This window comes from Neoarius graeffei, chromosome 7, assembly GCF_027579695.1.
Source record: "Neoarius graeffei isolate fNeoGra1 chromosome 7, fNeoGra1.pri, whole genome shotgun sequence".
Lineage (NCBI taxonomy): Eukaryota > Metazoa > Chordata > Actinopteri > Siluriformes > Ariidae > Neoarius > Neoarius graeffei.
This window is the reverse complement of record NC_083575.1, coordinates 32,765,838-32,787,330: the sequence shown is the minus strand read 5'-3', so window position 1 is coordinate 32,787,330 and position 21,493 is coordinate 32,765,838. Positions and strand designations below refer to the sequence as shown.

Sequence of the window (21,493 nt, the reverse complement as noted above, 5' to 3'; positions counted from 1 at the left end):
AGTCTCTCTTGGACTGTCTTGAAGATATTAAAGTTTGGATGTCTAATAACTATCTCCAGTTAAACAGTGATAAAACAGAAGTCATCATCTTTGGTCCTCCCAAATCCATAAGCACTGTTGCAAGCAAATTAGCTCACCTCACCCCATATGTTAAATCTCATGCCAGAAATCTGGGGGTCATACTTGACTCAGGGCTCTGTCCTGACAGACAGATGAGCTCAGTTGTTAAAAACAGTTTTTATCAGTTACGAATCATCTCACATCTCAAATTTTCATCTTATAATGATCTGGAAAAAGTAATCCATGCCTTCATTACATCACGCCTGGACTACTGCAATTCCCTCTACCTCAGTCTTCACTAATGCATCTGCAGTTGGTTCAAAATGCAGTGGCGAGACTGTTGACTGGTACAAGGAAGCATGAATATATCACCCCTGTCTTGGCTTCCCTGCATTGGCTCCCCATTCATTATAGAATTCAGTTTAAAGTTTTACTTATTGTTTTTAAGGCTCTACATGGGCAGGCCCCTGCTTACATCACTGAACTTCTCCAGCCTCATTCAGTCACCAGGTCCCTTAGGTCCTCTAGCAAAGGACAACTACATGTGCCACGGTCACGACTGAAACAGAAAGGTGATCGGGCCTTTTCTGTGGCTGCTCCCCGACTGTGGAACCAGTTACCCTCAGATATTAGATGCGCCCCCTCTATTCCCACCTTTAAATCTAGATTAAAAACTCACCTCTATTCACTAGCTTTCCTAGTCCCCTAATCCTCTTATTTCTTGTGTTCTTGTGTGTCTGTGTTGTAGGTTCTCTTCTGTTTGGTTTAACATTCATTTATTTTTCACATTTGTTTATTTTCTAAATTTGTTTTTTTTATTTTTTTTATTACTGAATGCTCATTTACTATTATTATTATTATTATTATTATTATTATTATGTACAGCACTTTGGTCAGTGGTAGCGGTGTTTAAATGTGCTTTATAAATAAATTTTACTTACACTATTGAAGTCATTTAAATGATTTTGCCAACTTTAAGAGGGGATTGGTGGCCTTAGGATGAATATTTAGTTTTCACCTTCTTGTTACCATTAATGAAAAAAAGTTAATCAAATACAGACCCTCAACATTATTACTGTTAGATAAATATATTCCAGTCTTCATAGAAAAAAACTAACTATGCATAGTAGTAAAAGTGCATGTGTTTGCAATTTATTGCAGCATAGTTTGGGGTTTATTTTGCCCTTTATTAAATGAAAGAGCAAATAAATATAATTACAAAAAATTATCTGAACACTACAAGGTGAGTAAGTTTAATATTCGGTCTCATGTATTAAATGTTTATAAAATATTTATTCATTAGAGTTAATGTTAAATAAATTATGAGAAAGATAATATTAAAAGGAATATAAAATTAGTGAATTATTCAAAGTAATACCATCACCATTTACCGTCACCAACACAAACAAGCTAGGCTACTACTGTAACAATAATAAACATACCAAACACAGCATGCAAAGTTCCTGCTGAAAAACTATATATATTTGGCTATACAGTTATGATAACATATCTGTGGGACAGTTCAAAATAAACTATTATTTTACTTTAACTTAGCAAATAGATCTAGTTGAGCTTAGATTAACTGAAACAAAGCACATTTCACTTTTTTAAACATGATAAAATATAAAATTATACCTTCTCACTGACAGAAGTCTGTGCTGCAAATACGGTCAAGAGTGATCCTGATGATCTCACTTTTTCAAGATCTTTGTGAGACTTTCTTTGCATGGGAGTTCGACATCTTGAAGGTCTTGGTGTTTACAACTTGCCTGTTGCAAACGGTGCATCGGAAATGGTGCTTGCTCGCTGAATCAGCGATAATGCATGGATAGATCTTGGTCCAGTTGGAATTAAACTTCGTATCATACTTAGCTGCACCTTGATACTTGGAAATGTTCTGTTTTAGAACTTGGGGGGGCCTCTGGTCCAAAATCGCTGTCACTCTTTCTCCCCATGCGTCTTTCCTGCCAGTAACATGCAGAGGTGGGTAGTAACGCGCTACATTTACTCCGTTACATTTACTTGAGTAACTTTTTGGATGAATTGTACTTGTAAGAGTAGTGTTAATGCAGCATACTTTTTACTTTTACTTGAGTATATTTGTGAAGAAGAAGCGGTACTTTTACTCCGTTACATTGGGCTATATTCTGCTCATTACTCGCTACTTTATTTTTATTGATCCGTGCGATGCGTGGTCTGTTTGTTTATGTTTTGTCGAGACTTCCAGGGCCCTGTACTACGAACGGAGGTCAACCTACCCAGAAGTAACCCAGGGTTCCCCTGCTAAACCGGGGTTGACAAAACCTGGTTATCTTGTTTGGGGTTAAACGGTACTACGATGCCAGTTATGAAGTTGATTTGTTGAACCTGGTTTAACCTAATCAGGGTTAATGCGCGTTCACGTTAAAGGAGAGGTTATCAGCGCAAATCACCACTGTTCACAATGGCACGGTCGCCGTACTTCACGGAGGAAGAATGCGCTGTCATAATGCAAAGCTACGAGGAGTTCAAAACAACATTAAGAGCAAACTCTAACACAGCGGCTGCCAATAAGGAGCGGCAAGCATGTTGGCAATGAATTGCCGATCGGGTAAATGCGCAAGTACATTCTCCCTTCTACATGTTCCAGAACAGAAGTATAGGATGAGAGAAAGCTTCATGATCAATCACAAGTCACAGAAAATGGTCCTTCGACGTGGCCCCAGTCATATATAGCTTGTTTAATGTCCGAAAAATCCTGAATAAAATTTGGTATGGTAAATTCATGGAGTAGCCTACTTAAGCTGATATGTGCACAGAGTCACATGAATTAGGATGACTGACTGTTCAGTCCCTTTGACTAAGTTGGTGTATGTCCTGTGAACATTTCAGAGGCAACAGCAGTGCCAAACGCACCTGGCAACAGGTGAAAATGAAATATAAAAACATCATTCATAATGGTAAGTGTGTGTGTGTGTCGTTCTTTTTCTGTACTGTGTTTCAGATGAAAAAGCTTTTGCCCAAGGACAAGAAGTAGGCTAAACAGCATTTGCCTTTTATTTATTCAAGTTTTATCTGTTTGCCTAATAGTTCAAATTGTTTTGTATATAGTTTATAATGTAGTTGTGTGATATTAATGATAATATTGTGGGAAAACTACTTTGCACGGACGTTCATTTAATTTATTCTATCGTCATTTTGTTTGTTCTATTTTTGTGTATTTTATTTATTTATCTGTTTGTCTAGTTGTATCTATTTTTCTAATAATATATTTTTTGCATTAATTGTTTTTTCCTATTAAAATAATCTTGTGTTCTTGTTATAACTTTATCTATTTATCTGACTGTTTAGTTGTATCTATTTTTGTTACAATTTCAATATTTTTAATATAAATTTTTTTCTATTAAAATGTTCTTGTGTTATATTTATTGTAGTTGTATCTATTTTATATCTCAGACTTAAATATTTTTGTAAAACAAGTGTTTTTCTATAAAATATTCTTGCGTTCTTGATAACTATGTTCTTGAGTGGGTTCTTTTTTTTACAGAAAAGCCGTTCTGCATGGACATTCATTGAAGCCCTCATTGTTTTTTAATGGTTATTTATGAGCATTTAGGGGTTACAATAATGTAAGTCTAGGTTGCTTTATATAAAAGGTATGTCCAGAAATATTGTTACTGTCTAAGCAGAGGGATCTGGCTTCTTTAGACGCTGTCTTCTTAAAACTGAATAAATATTTAAAAAGAGCCAAATGAGCCAGTCTTTTGAACGGCTCTTTTCAAAGAACGGATCACAAAGATGCGGATCCCATCAAAGAGCCATAAATCCCATCTCTAATCTGCGCTCCGATATCGCACGGGTCATCCAGGTACGCTGGCATTGTCTCTAGAGGAAATGTCGGTGGAGAGGTGGTGTTTAAAAAGGGTGTGGTTAATCGGAAACCTCGGGTTAACCAAGAACATAACCTGAGACGAGCAGGTTTGAGATGCGGCGTAAGTTGCCATGGCATACCTCGGTTTGAACATAGCCAACTTTCGTAGTATGGGTTAATCGGGAAGTTACGCTGCACGTGATCAAGTTACTCTCAAAGTTACCCTGGTAAGCCAGAAAACCCGCTTCGTAGTACAGGGCCCAGCAGAGGCTCTGTCACATGACAGCATCTCACCGATCACATGTAGCAGCCAGAGCCATAGTGGGAGGAGCTATGGTTTAACTCCGTTTCGCCAATCAAACAGAGCCAAGCCGCCGCGCGCGCCCGCACACAAAATTCCCGTGGCAAGATCAGTCCAGGTGGAAAAGAGCGTGGAAGCAGAAGAAAAATGGCAGAGACAACGGCCAGCGGTTCTCATCAAGCTGAAGAGGCACACCCCTGGCCACACATACAAACCATGTTCACTCTCCAAACAACAAAAAATAATAATGTTATGCGGTGTCACATGTGTCTCCCCAAACCAGTGGACGTTTCAGCTTATAAAAACTCAACATCGAGTATGAGGAAACGCATTGCGGTAAGTAGGCTATGTGCTTTTGGCTGCCTTTGTAGGCTATAAAATACATTGTTTTGTGGAAATGTATTGACACACTGCGGCCTCAGACGGCAAGATAACACACACACACACACCAGAGAACCAAGAAATAAAACTACAAAAAATCTTCCTAACAATCACTTTTTATTGATGTGAAACCAAAAAATGCTCATGAAAATAAGGTTGCTCGCCTAATGTCAGCTCCTCAATAGCGTTACAGTTGTACACGGCTCTGGTCAAAAACTGGGAATGGAAGACTGGTGAAAACTTACTAAATAACAAAACGCGTAACATATCGTTTGTGAAATCTCCATTTTTCAAGCTACTGTATTTATTGTGGATTAGAGGGATTTGTGAAGACTTGGTGTTTTTCTTTTCTGTGAGATTTGTTTTATTATTTGTCTACAAGTGCTTGTTCACAAAAGGAAGGGCGTTAGCTTGACCGCTTGCTAGCAATCCCACCACCACCCAGCCAAAATGGGCACTGGCAGCTAGTTAGCAATCTTTTTGCTGGTTACTTCCACTTGCTAACTCCTCTGCAAGATGGATCCAGTAAACAACTTTTGGGGAGATGAAAGGATTAACATCGTTGATCGCATCTTACAGGATTATTTCCAGTCTTTTTCGTACGAGGATATATTACGTGTGATGTTCAGCTGCTGTTAAAGCTGAACAGTCACTTCATGGAGTGAACATGCACGCGCGCGCACACAGTGTTATGGTTTATGTGCAGACTGCCTTTTTCTTCTTTTTCTTTGTAACCTCTACCCATTGTTTTATGTTACTTTGTAAAGATTTAATTAATTAATATTTATTGTTTTCACCTGTTCATGGCTAAAAGGTCACAGCTTCACAGTGCAAAATTGAGAGCCTGCTGCTGTTAAAGCTGAACAGTCACTTCATGGAGTGAACATGCACGTGCGCACACACACAGTGTTATGGTTTATGTGCAGACTGCCTTGAGCTTCTTGTTGTTATTGTTAATACACAGAACTACACACACACAGTTTGTGTGAAATATATATGAAATCTCTGCCTGTTATGACATCCTGATCAATAAACAAAAGTTACTCAGCAGTTACTCAGTACTTGAGTAGTTTTTTCACTTAGTACTTTTTACTCTCATCTCATCATCTCTAGCCGCTTTATCCTTCTACAGGGTCGCAGGCAAGCTGGAGCCTATCCCAGCTGACTATGGGCGAAAGGCGGGGTACACCCTGGACAAGTCGCCAGGTCATCACAGGGCTGACACAGACACAGACAACCATTCACACTCACACCTACGGTCAATTTAGAGTCACCAGTTAACCTAACCTGCATGTCTTTGGACTGTGGGGGAAACCGGAGCACCCGGAGGAAACCCACGCGGACACGGGGAGAACATGCAAACTCCACACAGAAAGGCCCTCGCCAGCCCCGGGGCTCGAACCCAGGACCTTCTTGCTGTGAGGCGACAGCGCTAACCACTATACCACCGTGCCGCCCACTTTTTACTCTTACTCAGGTAATTAATTGGATGACTACTTTTTACTTGAGTAATATTATTCTAAAGTAACAATACTCTTACTTGAGTACAATTTTTGGCTACTCTACCCACCTCTGGTAACGTGGAAATAATGAAGACAAAGTAAGGCATGATTTCATTGTCCGACTTCCCGCAATCAACCAAGCATGAACATCCTTTCAAAAAAGTTTTCACACTGGCCTTCTGGAAACATGATATAATGTACATATTGGGCATTGCATGCACTGGTGTATCGAGAACACTTTGCTTTCCATGAATGTATGGTTGTTTGTTCAGAAAAATCATGAGAATTTGATAGTGGAAGCGTGAGACCGTGATTCAGTGCAAAAAAAAAAAAAAAAAAATCATGAGTCTCGGCAATGTTGTGAGAGTTGATAATTATATACTCTACTGAGTAAGCACTTATGTAAAAACATTGAATCATGAGATCCACAAACCTCCTTTAAAAAGTGTGTTTCTAGGCAAATGAAAAAAAACCAACCCCGGAATATGCTTTTCCTATTTCCTTTTTATATTCTGCCAATTTGAATGGCCTTTCTGACCCAGGCTGTTAGGGTTGCTGGAGGTGTGGGGAATTAGGACCCAAAAGCAGAACACGCACACGGACAGTAATCCAAGCAGCGTAGTAGGTTTAATCCAGAAAAAGGCGTGGCAAAAATGTCAACAAAACTTGATTACAAAAAAATAAAAATAGTCCAGCCATAAAAAGAAAACGTGAAACTTGACTTGAAAAACACTTGAGGAGAAAACCATGAAACACCCCTCTCAAGGCGCCAAAAAAAAAAAAAAATTGGCTAGACTCTACATAAAAGACGTTCTGGCACTGTCTGTGGCTGAGAACGGCATTTAAAAAGGCAGCGGTGATGATCAGGAAGTGAATGCAGGTGAGCGCTCGCTGAATAGGGAAGCAGGCAGGATGGAATTCCCGTCCCGGATCGGAGCTGATGTGGAAGATCCGCAAGCTCAGGAGCGGATGTCCGGGGCGGAGTGTGACACAGGCACATGGACCTCCTCTGAGCAGTCTGGATATAAAAGAATATATAGTCCATCATGCATGCCCTTATTAAAAGTTCGCATTTTCTGGACAGCTTGTTTCAGTAGATCAGGTGCTGCTACCTCCAGGTCTGTAAATAATGGTGTGGCAGCGGGGGCGTAGTCGAGCATCAGCTGTGAATGGCGAGGAGGCAGGTTGAACCAGTGGGTAACATGTAATGAGGTGCACCTGTGTCAAATTGCTGGCTGTCTATTAACCGGTGTCTCTGTGTCTTTCAGACAGTCAGGGAGCTAGTGATCCTTGGGGTGTCGCGTGACACCCCATCGCGTGTGTTTGTTTTGTGGTCACTGAACAGTGTGCTGAAATAAGAGCTCACCTGTTCTGAACCCTGCTTCCCGTTCCTCTGTTTCCCAAAGTCTGAGAACTGTTACAAACAGGAGTGTTTTCCCTCTTAGAGGTTTTAAATCAGTTCCATCAGTTTCAAGTGGCACCATCAATCCTATGTTTATCTAGTAAAATAACAAAGATAAAATTAATTTCATATATTATACACAGATAAAATAAAACAAATGCCTACATACATTTGTGGTCAGAAGTTTACATACACTCATCCTGGGCATGAATGGCATGGTAATTTTGGGCTGTTAATGATTTCCTTTAACTGTTCTTTTTCCAGGGTGGAATGATTGTACAGCATACCTCTTTAATGACTTCAAAAAACAAGAATTGAGTGCACAAGTTTGAATTTATATTGGAAACTCCTCCAAGATGGCACCGCGGATGGTTGCCTCGGTACTTCGCTCTCTCGTACTTTCTATGTTTTTGTGTATTTGTTGTGTTTTTTGTGCTCCTTCGCTGGTCACATACTCCAGAGAAGAACTTATAAAAACACCAGTAAAGTTTTTTTCATCAGTTTTCATTGATCCGGAAAGTTTTCCAGAGCTACTTGTTGGAGGAGCAGCAGCTCTCTATGGATTACGCCAAGGACGCGGAGACACCGGGGGAAGCGAGCCGGCGCGCTCGTCAGGCTGAGGCAGCGGGGGTTTCACACTGCGCAACGGGAGTCTATTCACCTGGCTAACGTCCACTCTCTGGCCAATAAGATGGACGAACTGCTGCTCCTCAACTCAATTAACACGGATTTTAACAGATCTGCTGCCTTGTGCTTCACCGAAACCTGGCTCGGTAAGCACATCCCAGACTCTTCTCTCCATCTGCCTGGATTTCACCTGCACCAATCGGACCGCAAAACGGAGCTCACGGGGAAAATGAGGGGAGGCATAATCTGCTTTTATATTAACGAAGGTTGGTATATTGATGTCATAGTTCTAAACAAATCGTGCAGTCCTCATCTGGAGTCATTATTCATAAACTGCAAACCGTTTTATGATCCGCGAGAGTTTTCCTCGTTTATTCTAGTTGGAGTTTACATCCCCCCTCAGGCTTGTATTAATGAGGCATTACAACACCTGGCTAACCAGATAAACAATGTGGAGAAAAAACACCCAGACTCTTTTCTCATTGTTTTGGGGGACTTTAACAGAGCAAACCGCAGCCATGAACTGCCAAAATATAAACAGCACATTAAGTGTCTCACCAGGGACCATTGTTACATTGTTTTAAAGGACTTATACCACTCGGTCCCCCATGCAGCCTTGGGACTATCTGATCACTGTATGGTTCATCTTATCCCATCCTACAGTCAGAAGCTGAAATCTGCTAAGGCTGTAGTTAAGACGGTGAGGAGATGGTCCGATGAGGCCAAAGTGGAACTACAAGCCTGCTTTGACTGCACTGATTGGAGTGTTTTTGAGGCTGCAGCCTCAGACCTGCATGAACTGACTGATACTGTGACATCTTGCATCAGTTTTTGTGAGGATGTGTGTGCGCCTACCAAAACCTTCTGCATATACAACAAAAATAAACCCTGGTTCACTGCAAAACTCAGGCAACTTCATCAGAACAAAGAAGAGGCCTACAAAAGTGGAGACAGAGTTCTGTATAATCAGACCAGAAACACACTGACAATGGAGGTGAAAGCAGCTAAGAGGAGCTATGCTGATAAGATTAAAAACAGCCTTTCATCAAACGATCTGACGTCAGTGTGGAGAGGCCTGCAGAACATTACTAACTATAGACCCTTTTCAGTCACGTGACCTTCATAAACACGACCACCATTTTGGACATGTAGCGGACTTCGGCTCGAATTGGTTTGAATGCGAGGAAGGCGACAAACGGAGAACATACAAGAAAAAGGAGCGAGATGCAGAAAACACCTTCGCTATCCAGCGACGTAGGGCATTTACAGGGCGAGCAGAGGGAGAAATAACAACAGTAACAACACATTAGCAACGCCGTACAGAAATAACAGTTTATGGCACAGACCCTTTCGGTTCTCGCTCATCTAGCTGCTACAATGACTGCTTAGACTGCAACAATAATACCTAACACACATTTAAGTATCCGTCGTAAAGACGTGAAACTCATCGAGTGACGAGTGTGTTCATTGATAAGCTAACACAATCTAAAAGTAGACATACCATGACACTGCCCTGGCGCTGTGTACAGTTTACCTTCTATGGTTTGTGCACTCACTATTTGCCATTACTTTCTCCAACCGTTGTTACAGATTACAGGGAACGGCCTGGATTTAAGAGACAAATACCTGTTCCTCTTATTTTGAACACTTATTCGTAGGCAGTGCTTAATTTGTAAAGTGGGAGGTCCCGGAGCGCAGAGGATGAGCGGCTCCGGTGCGGAAAAAAGAGGAGAGGAGAGGAGAGGAGAGGAGAGGGAGGAGAGGAGAGGAGAGGAGAGGGGGGCGCGGCACTGCGCTTCTGGGCATGTTTTGTAATAACACTGCAAATTAAGTTCATCTGCAGATATTTTGTGGATGTCGTTTCATGAGAGAAATCACCAACAAGACAGATATCAAAATCAGACATTAACACTAAATAAACTTGCATTTTTAAATTTAATTATTATTATTATTATTATTATTATTTTTTGTTACATAGTCAAAAGAGGTGTCGGATCACCAGATCCAGTGTAAATAGCTGCCGGAGCCAACGCCCGAGGTTCCGGAGCGCGCTCTGGCTTGCTCCCCCTCAAATTAAGCGCTGTTTGTAGGACACTGCCTCTGATCTGTCCTACAGTCTACCAACAGCAAAGGAACACAACGCTAACTAATAGCTACTACAGAAGAACAAAGAGGTTACAATGGGTTATTTTAGCCCATTTGGTTACACACTCGCCGCCACAGAATGTTAACAGCAATGTAATGCCTTTTCTGGCTAATTTTATTTGTCTTACCTCCAACAAAGTGGTCACTACACAAGCGTTGGTATGCCGCTATCCATCTTTTCCGTCGGTCAGCATCTACCGGGATCCGATAAAATGATAACCCTTGCCTTGTTTGTTGATGGTTACTACATCCAGGTGCACAACAATATAGTGGCATGATGGAAGTCTTGCTGAAAATAAACACTTTCTTTGCTGTCGTTCCTCAATGTTGGCTGTGGTAAACTACTGGTAGTACATGTCCAAAATGGCGGCCGCGTTTGTCGTGACGTCACGTGAAAAGGGTCCATAGGAGACCATCCACCAACACTGCAGTGAACCATCAACTGGCTGACGAGCTGAATGTTTTACTGCAGATTGGACACATTCACACCTCTCCCCCCCTTCAGTCATTAAAGACCCATTTACACCCCCTGCCATTCTGCCACCCCCCGCCTCTGACCCCCCACCAGCACTCAAGATCTGTGAAGAGGATGTCTGTCAGCCTTTTCCACAGACAGAAGATCAGGAAGGCACCTGGCCCAGATGGTGTGTCACCCTCTTGTCTGAAGGTCTGTGCTGATCAGCTGGCTCCCATCTTCACCCAGATCTTTAATAGATCCCTGGAGCTGTGTGAAGTCCCCTCATGCTTCAAATGCTCCACAATAATCTCGGTTCCTAAGAAAACCAATATCACAGGACTGAATGACTACAGGCCTGTTGCCCTCACATCTGTAGTCATGAAGTCCTTTGAGATACTGGTGCTGTCATACCTGAAGGACATCACAGACCCCCTGCTGGACCCCCTGCAGTTTGCCTACCAGGCAAACAGGTCAGTGGATGATGCAATAAATATGGGTCTACACTACATCCTGCAACACCTTGACACTGCAGGGACGTATGCCAGGATCCTGTTCGTGGACTTCAGTTTGGCATTCGACACCATTGTTCCAGACATTCTCCACACCAAGCTCACCCAGCTCACTATGCCCTCCTCCACCTGTCAGTGGATTACAAACTTCCTGACTGACAGGAAGCAGCAGGTGAGGATGGGGAGCATCATATCCAGCACTCGGACTATCAGCACTGGCGCCCCCCAAGGGTGTGTGCTCTCCCCACTGCTCTTCTCCCTTTATACCAATGACTGCACCTCAAGAGACCCATCTGTTAAACTCCTGAAATTTGCGGACAATATAACGGTCATCGGCCTCATCCGAGATGGTGACGAGTCTGCATACAGATGGGAGGTTGAACGGCTGGTCTGGTGGTGCAGTCAGAACAATCTAGAACTGAACACGCTCAAAACTGTGGAGATGACAGTGGACTTTAGGAGGAGCCCCCCACTCTGCTGCCCATCACCAACAACACTGTGACTGCTGTTGAAAGCTTCAGGTTTCTGGGTTCCACAATCTCTTGGGACTTGAAGTGGGAGACCAACACAGTCACTATCATCAAAAAGGCTCAGGAAGCTCAACCTGCCTAAGGAGCTGCTGACACAATTCTACTATGCCATCATTCAGTCTGTTCTTTGCTCTTCCATCACTGTTTGGTTTGGATTGGTCACCAAACAGGAGAAGAATAGACTGCAATGGACAATAAGGTCTGCAGAGAAAATTATTGGTGTCAACCTGCCCTCCATCCAAGACTCTGGGAGACTATTTATAAAACTTTGTGAAGTCATTGACATGAATGTACATTTGACGCAGCACTCTGGCAAAGTGCACATATTATTGTTCAGACATATTTTAAATAAGATTAGATAATGATCTGAGGTAGTTTCAGACCCTGGAAGTGTGACTATATTTTCTATATTTAACCCGAATGTTAGTATTAGATTAAGAGTGTGACAACCATTATGGCCATTTGATGTCATATGACATCCTATGACGTTCTGATTAACCCTTACTGAATCTAGAATAGACATGAACGTTGTTTTCAGAGGGTCTTCTGAGTTTTTCAAGTGAATCTTAGTCTACAACAACTAAGGCTTTATCTCAGGAAATGACCAGGTCTGAGAATTTTCAGCTTTTCCCATCACCTGGTCATCTAATGGTTAAATGGAGGCCTGGAGAGGTCACAGTGTCTCGCACCCATTGTGAAATTTGGTGTAGGATCAGTGATGATCTGGGGGTGCTTCAGCAAGGCTGGAAGGGGGCAGATTTTTATTTGTGAAGGACACATGAATCAAGTCATGTACAAGGTTATCCTAGAAGAAAACTTGCTTCCTTCTGCTCTGACAATGTTCCCTAACTCTGAAGATTAGGTTTTCCAGCAGGACAATGCTCCATGCCACACAGCCAAGCCCAATCAAGGTGTGGATGGAGGACCACATGATCAAGACCCTGTCATGGCCAGCCCAATCTCGAGACCTGAGCCCCTTTAAAAACATCTGGAATGTGATCAAGAGGAAAATGGATGGTCACAAGCCATCAAACAAAGCTGAGCTGTCTGAATTTTTGTGCCAGGAGTGGCATAAAGTCACCCAAGAATAACATGAAAGACTGGTGGAAAGCATGCCAAGGTACATGAAAGCTGTGATTAAATGTCAGGGTAATTCTACCAAATATTGATTTCCAAACTCATCATAAGTTCAAACATTAGTATTGTGTTGTTTAAAAAAATTAATATGATCTTGATTTCTATGCATTATTTAAGGTCTGAAAACACTTCATCTAATTTATTATTTTGACAAGTTGACACTTGAACTAGAGCCAGATCTAATGCAAGAGCTGGAGCCTTTGTCAAAGCCAGCACCTGAACAAGAGCACAAGCCAAAGCCACTGCTAGAGCAAGAGACAGAGCCAGCACCAGAGCAAGAGCCAGATCCAGTGACCAGTGTTGCCAGATTGGGCGGGTTTAGGGGCTTTTTGGCTGGTTTTGAACATATTTTGGGGTGGAAAACATTAGCAATATCTGGCAACACTGCCAGTGACCAAACTAGAGCCAGAGCTAGGACCAGTGCAAAAGTCAGTGCCAGTACAAGAGTCTGTGCCAGAACCAGTGCCAGAGTCAGAGCCAATGCCTAAGCCAGTGCCAGAGTCAGAGCCAGTGTCGGCGCCAATGCCAGCTCCAGCACAAGAGCCAGTGCCAGAACTAGAGCAAGTTCCAGAACTGGGTCTAGATGACTACGGGGCGGCCCCTGCCTCAGTCAGTTATGAAGACGTCATTGTCCTGCCACCACCATCCGGCTATGAAGACGTCCTCACCCTGCCACTGCCACCGTTGCCTGGCTATGAAGACGTCGTTGTCTCACTGCTGGGTCCTGACCAGGAACAGAATGATGCACAGACAGAGCTGGAACCCATGCCTATGTCAAGTCTGAAGCCCAAGTCCTGTCCAGAGCCTGAACCCATGCCTGCATCCGGTCTGAAGCCCAAGTCATCTCCAGAGCTTGAGCTCACTTCCAGTCCAGAGTCCAAATCATGTCCTAAGCCTGAATCGACTTCAAACCCAGAGTCCAAGTCCTGTCCTGAGCCTGAGCCCAAGCCCCTACCTGAGCCAAGTATCCGCTGCCATGTCGGCTCCGAGCTACACATCGATGGCACAGCATCCACCCTCAGGCCCTCATCCCCATGGCCAGGAAGGATGGATTTTCGCTCCCAGAGGGAGCTCTTTTGGGGGGGTACTGTCAGACCTGCACGCTTTGGTGCGTGCACCAGTTGGACTCTTGGGCACACTCTGGACTACACACACACTGAGCAGACTCTTGCACGTGCGCTGTTAATGACGCACACCTGCTCAGGATTAAGGTGCAATCTGTGCACATGTATAAAGACTGTTTAACTGCATGCTCAGTGCAAAGTATTGAGTTCATTGTGACACTTTACTGAGCCTTGTTTCTGTGGTTGATTTCCTGGTTTCCTGATTCCTGTTCCTTGTTTTCATTTTTCTCTGTGCCTGTGATGTTCTATTTGTGCCTCGCCTGACCCTTTGCTCGTTTCCAGTTTATTATCTTGCCTGCTGATTTGGATTATTTGCCTGTTTGTTACTGTGGCAGCAGGGGCGTGGCCTAGTGTCAGTTTGTGAATGGAGGGTGGAGCCAGGGAAGGTGAGTGGCAAAGTCAATGCACCTGTGGTCAATTAATGTTGTGTGTCTGTTGTTGCAGTGACAGAGGATAGAAAAGGAGGGAGATATATATATATATATATATATATATATATATATATATATAAAATAAAATGTGGGCGGCACAGTGGTGTAGTGGTTAGCGCTGTCGCCTCACAGCAAGAAGGTCCGGGTTCGAGCCCCGTGGCCGGTGAGGGCCTTTCTGTGTGGAGTTTGCATGTTCTCCCCGTGTCTGCGTGGGTTTCCTCCGGGTGCTCCGGTTTGACCTGGCGACTTGTCCAGGGTGTACCCCGCCTTTCGCCCGTAGTCAGCTGGGATAGGCTCCAGCTTGCCTGCGACCCTGTAGAACAGGATAAAGCGGCTAGAGATAATGAGATGAGATATATAAAATGTGTGTGTACTGCCCTCGCAATGCGTGTGCTTATACAAAGGATCTTAATCTTCGCAGGAAATAGATGCACTGTTGTATTTTTTTACATGTGAAGTCTATGTGGTCGGTCCATGTCAGATTTTGGTCAATCATGACACCCAGGTATTTGTAGGATGGGACTTGAGTGATGTCTGAGTTGTGGATTTTTACTGGAAGTAGTTGGAGATTGGGTGGTTTTCCAAAAATGACCTCCTCGGTCTTCACTGTATTAATGATGAGGTAGTTATTATCACACCATTCAATTAACCAATCCACATTGCTTTGGTACTGAGTGTGATCATCGGATTTTGTGAAAAGAGTCACTAATGTGGAATCATCTGAGTATTTGAGAAGATATTGATTAGGCACATTGGTGGTACAGTCAGAGGTATACAGGGTAAACAACCTAGGGGAGCTCATGCAACCCTGGGGAACTCCAACATTGGTGGTAATGGGAGAAGATAGTGTGTCATTTACCTTAACCAGCTGGACCCTATTTGTGAGAAAAGAAAAATACCAGTGGATAATGTATGGGTTTATCTGAAACTTAATCATTTTGGACAGAAGTATGTTTGGCTGAATGGTGTTGAACGCTGAAGAAAAATCAAGGAAAAGAGCCCTGGCATAAGTGTTGGGTTTGTCCAGATGTTTAGATATAATGTGTACCAGTGTAACCACTGCATCCTCTGTGCTACGGCCTTGTTTGTATGCAAACTGGTATGGGTCTTGAAGCCCCCCCCCATCTGTCTGTTTAGATGTTGAACTATGATTTTCTCTAGTGACTTCATGATCACTGATGTAAGAGCTATTGGCTGATAGTCATTATGTTCCTTAGGACATTTCTTTTTAGGGATAGGCTTAATGTGGGATGTTTTCCATGCTAAAGGTATATGATGGGTGTCTAGAGACTGCTGGAAAATGGGTTGCCATACAGGGGCTAATTCCCTGGCAAAGGTTTTTAGAATGAGTGCGCTGCTGTGGTCAGGCCCTAAGGCTTTCCTTGTATTATTGCGCTGGAAGGTACCTCTGACCTCCTCCACAGTTAAAAGAACTCTGTCGGAGTTGGACGGTTTAATGGTCTTTACTATATTTTCACAGTCATTGAGGTGGGAGGAAGAATCAAACCTACAGAAAAAGTCATTCAGTTCATTTGCAAACATGAGTTCATTTCCAGTCACAATGGGTTTGTTGGAGGATGACATTCCAGTCATTTTTTTCATATTGTCCCAGTCTTTTAGGGTTTTTTTCTTTGAAGTTTTCCTCCAGCTGATCTCTGTGCACCTGTTTAGCTTCCCTTAGTTTGTTTTTTAAAACCCTCTCCAATTGTTTGCATTCGATGGCATCTTTGTTTTTAAAAGCTACTTTCCTTTTATTGATTGTCTTTAATGTCCTTAGACACAAATCGCTTGTTGTTGGGATAAATCTTTATTCATTTGCTGGGGATAACTAATGGCCTTTTTCCACTACCCTTTTTCAGCTCACTTCAGCTCGCTTCAGCTCACTTCAGCCCGACACGGCTCGCGTTTCGACTACCAAAGAACAGCACGACTCAGCTCGCTTCAGCCCTGCTTAGCCCCTAAAACTCGCACGGTTTTGGAGTGGGGCTGAAGCGAGCCAAACCGAGCTGAGTGAGGCTGGGGGCGTGAGGAGACACTCCCCTGTGCACTGATTGGTCAGGAGGAGTGTCCTCACATGCCCACACACGCCCCGCGAGCACGCTGGGATCTGTAAACACCGTAAACCCGGAAGGAGAAGAATTACAAGAATTTCTGAAGCCTTATGCGCCTCGCCTCATCTATACGCTCTTGCCAGTATCTGTTGGCGTTGTCGGTGACAACAAGCCACAGCACCAAGACCAGCAGCACTAACGACTCCATGTCCTCCATGTTTATTGTTTACTATCCGGGTCGTGAGACTACCGCTTAAAAGATCACTGATGTCACTGTTTGCGCTGCTTAACGACATCACGTGACGTCCACCCACTTTCGCTAACTCCACCCAATGTGTCCACCCACTTCCAGCCAGCACGGTTCAGCGCGGTGGTAGTCGAAATGCAACTCCAACAGCCCCGCTCAGCTCGACTCAGCACGGCACGGCTCAGCCCGACTCAGCCGCGTTTGTAGTGGAAAAGCGGCATAACTGTGCAAAAAAGTTAATATAGTCCATGGTGACTGAGGTAGTGACATCTAAAGAGTTCTGGTCATGGAATACATCCCAGTTCGTCAGTTCAAAACAAGCTCTCAGTTCCTTGCAGGCTTCAGGAGACCAGCATCGTATTTCTCTTGCTACTGGTTTACAGTGCTTCAATTTTGATTTATATGTCAGAATTAAATGAACCACATTGTGATCGGAATTGGCAGTAGGATGTCTAATCTTAGACCCATAGGCATCTTTCACGTTCACATAACATTTATCAAGTAGTCTGTCTTTTCGTGTTTCACCTTTGACCGTTTGGTAGAAGCCAGGTAGAACAGCGTCCAACTGACAATGGTTTAAGTCCCCTGCCAGAATGGCAGGTGCGTCGGGGTATTTCTGTAATAATCTGTGAACATGATCCACAATAGTGGCTGCGGCCAGCGAAGCCTTGCCACTTGGTGGAACGTACACCACACACAAAAGCACACATCTGAACTCACGTGGCAGATAGAAAGGTCTTAATGTCAAACAGAGCGTCTCAAAGTTTGAGTCACATGGCGTCTCTTTGACAGTGAACTGGCGGCACCACTGATCATTGATGTATACACAAATCCCACCGCCCTTGGTTTTCCCAGAGTTGTTATCTCTATCAAACCGGATCAAAGTGAGTCCGTTGATCTCAAATAGGGAATCGGGGGTATTGGATTGCAGCCAGCTCTCTGTGAGACACAACAGCGAAGCTTCACGGAATTCAGAGCAGTACCTTGCATGGGTTCGGAGGTCGTCAATCTTGTTGTTCAAAGACCGAACGTTGCTGAGAATGATTACTGGAAGTGGAGGTTTGGTGTATCTTCGTCGGAGCCGGTTCCGTATTCCACCTCTCCTGCCTCGTTTCCTACGCGTGGGCCTTCTCAGCTCAACGGGGATGTCACTCAGGAACGGCAGGGGCAACAAGGATGGTGATTTGTGGCGAAGTGCGAGCAGGGCATCCCGACTGTAACGTGCGCTTGGTCGAAGTTCCCGGTAAGGTTTTAAATCCATTTCTCTCTCAGATGCTACAGAAGACTTTGAGTGTGCAGTGGGCTGCCCAATGGTGGCAATCCCAATTAGAATCAATATAATCCATGGATAAATCATCTTCCAAGTTACAAGTAAACATACATGAAGGGTGACATTTTAGACACAAAACAAACGGCGCGAGCACACTAATAAACACATACAAACGAACTTAAAACGAGCTTGACATGCCCAGGACGCGGTTCGCAGCCGAGCAGCGCACCGGAAATTTGGCACATTGATTGTGGACAGTCAGGACTTTTCAGCAAGTTTCATGTTTGTAACTTGAGTGCTATAACAGGTTAAATTTTTAGGTGCATTTATGAATGTAACTTTTTAACTGTAACCCCAATTTTCAAAAATGAATTCATTTGGATTCCTTGGTTGAAGCCAAGTTCAACATAACCCATGAAGTCAATTTCTGCCTGTTTGGATTTTCCATCATATTGGATTTTTTTGGATTTTCCACCGTATTGGATTTGGTGTTTTGAATCAAATTTGTCAGAGATGATCTTCAGAATAAGCCATGCAAAAGTTATCAGATGGAGTTTTGTGTTTTGAAAGCATTCCACCATTACACAGGGATGTGATTTTTCCGCGAATTCGCGGAATTCCGCTTTTTTCACCTCAAAATTTGAAAAAAAAATTTTTTCCGATTTTTCGCTCAAAAATCCTCATTCGTATCCTATTCATTCTGACTTTCAGTAATTCCGTCATTGAGATGACGCGAGGTACGTGATTGGCCCATTGCTCTGTAACAACCAATGAACGCGCTTGTTAGATAGCTGTACGTAAGCTCGCTTCAAACAAAGAGTTGAAAGATGGCAGCCTCCGTGATCGAGCGTAAAGATGCAAATCGAGTTAAAGAAATCGACAGAATAGTGAAAAACAAGTTCCGCTGGGAATGGTTGGAGAAAGAGGTTGCTACAAACGTTGGACATAAGACTGTGAGACATTAGTTCAGCGATTTCGTTCTTTGGGGAGAGGGCAGAGGTCTCTGGCTGTCAAGTTTGGGGATGCTGGGACCTCCCCTGCCTGAGCTACGAGTGTGCAAAGTCGGGCTGGAGCCCGGGATAGAAACGAAACCTAAGCGGAGCGCCGTGGCTCGCCTCGGGGCGAATTACATCCCGAGGCATGGGGCTAGCATGCCCTGCCCGCGCTGGTTCTTTGGGAGGAGGGCAGAGGACTCTGGCTGTCAAGTTTGAGGATGCTGGGACCTCCCCTGCCCGAGCTACGAGCGTGCAAAGTCGGGCTGGAGCCCGGGATAGAAACGAAACCTAAGTGAGTGAACATAGTAGTTTTGAATATCCTTAAGTGAGTGAACACTGGGGTTCTGAATATCCTTAAGTGAGTGAACACTGGGGTTCTGAATATCCTTTGGTGAGTGAACACTGGGGTTCTGAATATCCTTTGGTGAGTGAACACTGGGGTTCTGAAAATCCTTTGGTGAGTGAACACTGGGGTTCTGAAAATCCTTTGGTGAGTGAACACTGGGGTTCTGAAAATCCTTTGGTGAGTGAACACTGGGGTTCTGAATATCCTTTGGTGAGTGAACACTGGGGTTCTGAATATCCTTTGGTGAGTGAACACTGGGGTTCTGAATATCCTTTGGTGAGTGAACACTATAGAGTTATGTATATGAAGTTGACATTGCTAGAGTAGAAACTGCAGAAAAAAGTGACTGATATGCTGGAACTGGACATGGATGCTAGCATCTTTTTTTCTTTGAGAGTTCCTGAAGACTTGTGGATGAATTCTTATGTTGCATCATGTTTGTTTGAAAAGGCACATTTAGGTATGTTCAACTTCGACAGTAATTGAAAGTATAAATTTTGTTTTTCCTTATACAATTTTCTATTTATTCTAATGCAGATTTAATTTAGAAATGACATTTTTAGGTTTCATGTTTTGGCTTTTTGTCAGTTAAGAATCATTAAATTTACTATAGGGGCTCAGAGTTGCATGTTGACCATTAAATTGGCTTGAATTTGTTAATCATGACAAGTTTTTTCTTGTGTGTTTGCTTGCCATTTTAGTACAATTTTTAAGTCAGAAAGCCCCAGAACCCAGGAGCTTTGGGGAGCAGCGCCCCCCCTTGTCCCCCCACCAGGGCGCTGCCCTGGACCAGCTGGGGGCCTGCGGCCCCCAGACCCCCGGCTAAAATTTTCAGATAATTTCACCAGCCCCAAATCACATCTCTGATTACAGCTAATCAAAAATGACGGTGAAGCAGCCAAACAGGACGTGAGCCCATACCTCTGCAACACTTTGATGTTTCTTCACTAAACATGGTGGACTGACTTTTGAAAGCATTTGACCATATCAGCCACTCAATATTAGTGGCAAAGCTGGTAAACAGGAAATGTGGCTATTTTTCAGTAATGCATTTATTTGTTCACACCAAACTTGGTGAAATGACTCAAGATCAGACCTAAACAGAGTTGAAGAACAATTACCCCATTTGGTCACTTGGGTGCCGCTATAAAAAATCATGCTTTTGCTAATTACTCTTCACATGTTTGGTCTAATCATGACTGTCATTTAAAGTCATGCCTTTTTTGAAACTGAAGTTTGGACATATTGCGATTTCCTCTTCTGCAATCATATTTGACAGTGAAGTCGCCAAACAGGAAGTGAGACTATTTCTCAGTAACAGAGGTGGAAAAAGTACTGAAAAATTGTAATTAAGTAAAAGTATCTTTACTTTGCTTAAATTCTACTCAAGTAAAAGTACCCATCTAAAAATCTAATCGAGTAAAAGTAAAAAAGTACTCAACTTAAAATGTACTTTGAGTAAAAGTTACTTAGTTACTTTCAATTATTTGATGTAAAAAAAGAAAGGACAAGTCATAAATCAAATTGTTTTTAATGAACTATTAGTCCACATAATAACCTTTCAGGCAGTATAATGTATAAAGCTACGGACTACCCCATAAAACATTTTCAAGTACAAGTGGCATAACTTGTAAATTCTATCATCCATTACGCCTGCTATTTTTATGCATACTTATTTATATATATATATATATATATATATATATATATATATATATATATATATATATATATGAGTGATTCCACGCTTATGGGTACTGAAATGGGGACATGAACTTATTCACCTAAAACCATTTCTTTTTTTACCATCAGGTCACAAAACATGTAATCTTTAATGAATGATATGTTAAAAGATAACTTTAATTTTCTGAGATGTAATAAAAACATTTATATGCCAAAGTCAAGCCTATGAGTTCCAAAATGATGTCTGTTACATTACTTCTGTTACGATTGTCCATCTCACGTCTGTTACAAATTAATTACAATCTAGCTATATACCATGTTAATCTTATTGAAAGAATGTGTATGTTTATTCTACTACACATGTTTATTAATTATATTTGCTAAAACATCACCTTCCTATGTTTCAAAAAGTAATTCTACATTGTTAAAATTGAGAATATATATG

At 42.7% G+C, this 21,493-nt stretch overlaps 1 protein-coding gene across 1 annotated transcript in view; it reads right to left on the bottom strand.

Annotated features, from left to right (window-relative positions):
- The window catches only part of LOC132888838 (uncharacterized), a 28,752-nt gene extending 10,737 nt beyond the window's left edge, over window positions 1-18,015 (bottom strand). The window contains exon 1 of the mRNA XM_060924932.1: window positions 17,738-18,015. Within this exon, the coding sequence (XP_060780915.1) occupies window positions 17,738-18,015 (278 nt within the window). The remainder of the gene's footprint in view (window positions 1-17,737) is intronic.
- Window positions 18,016-21,493: the final 3,478 nt, after the last annotated feature.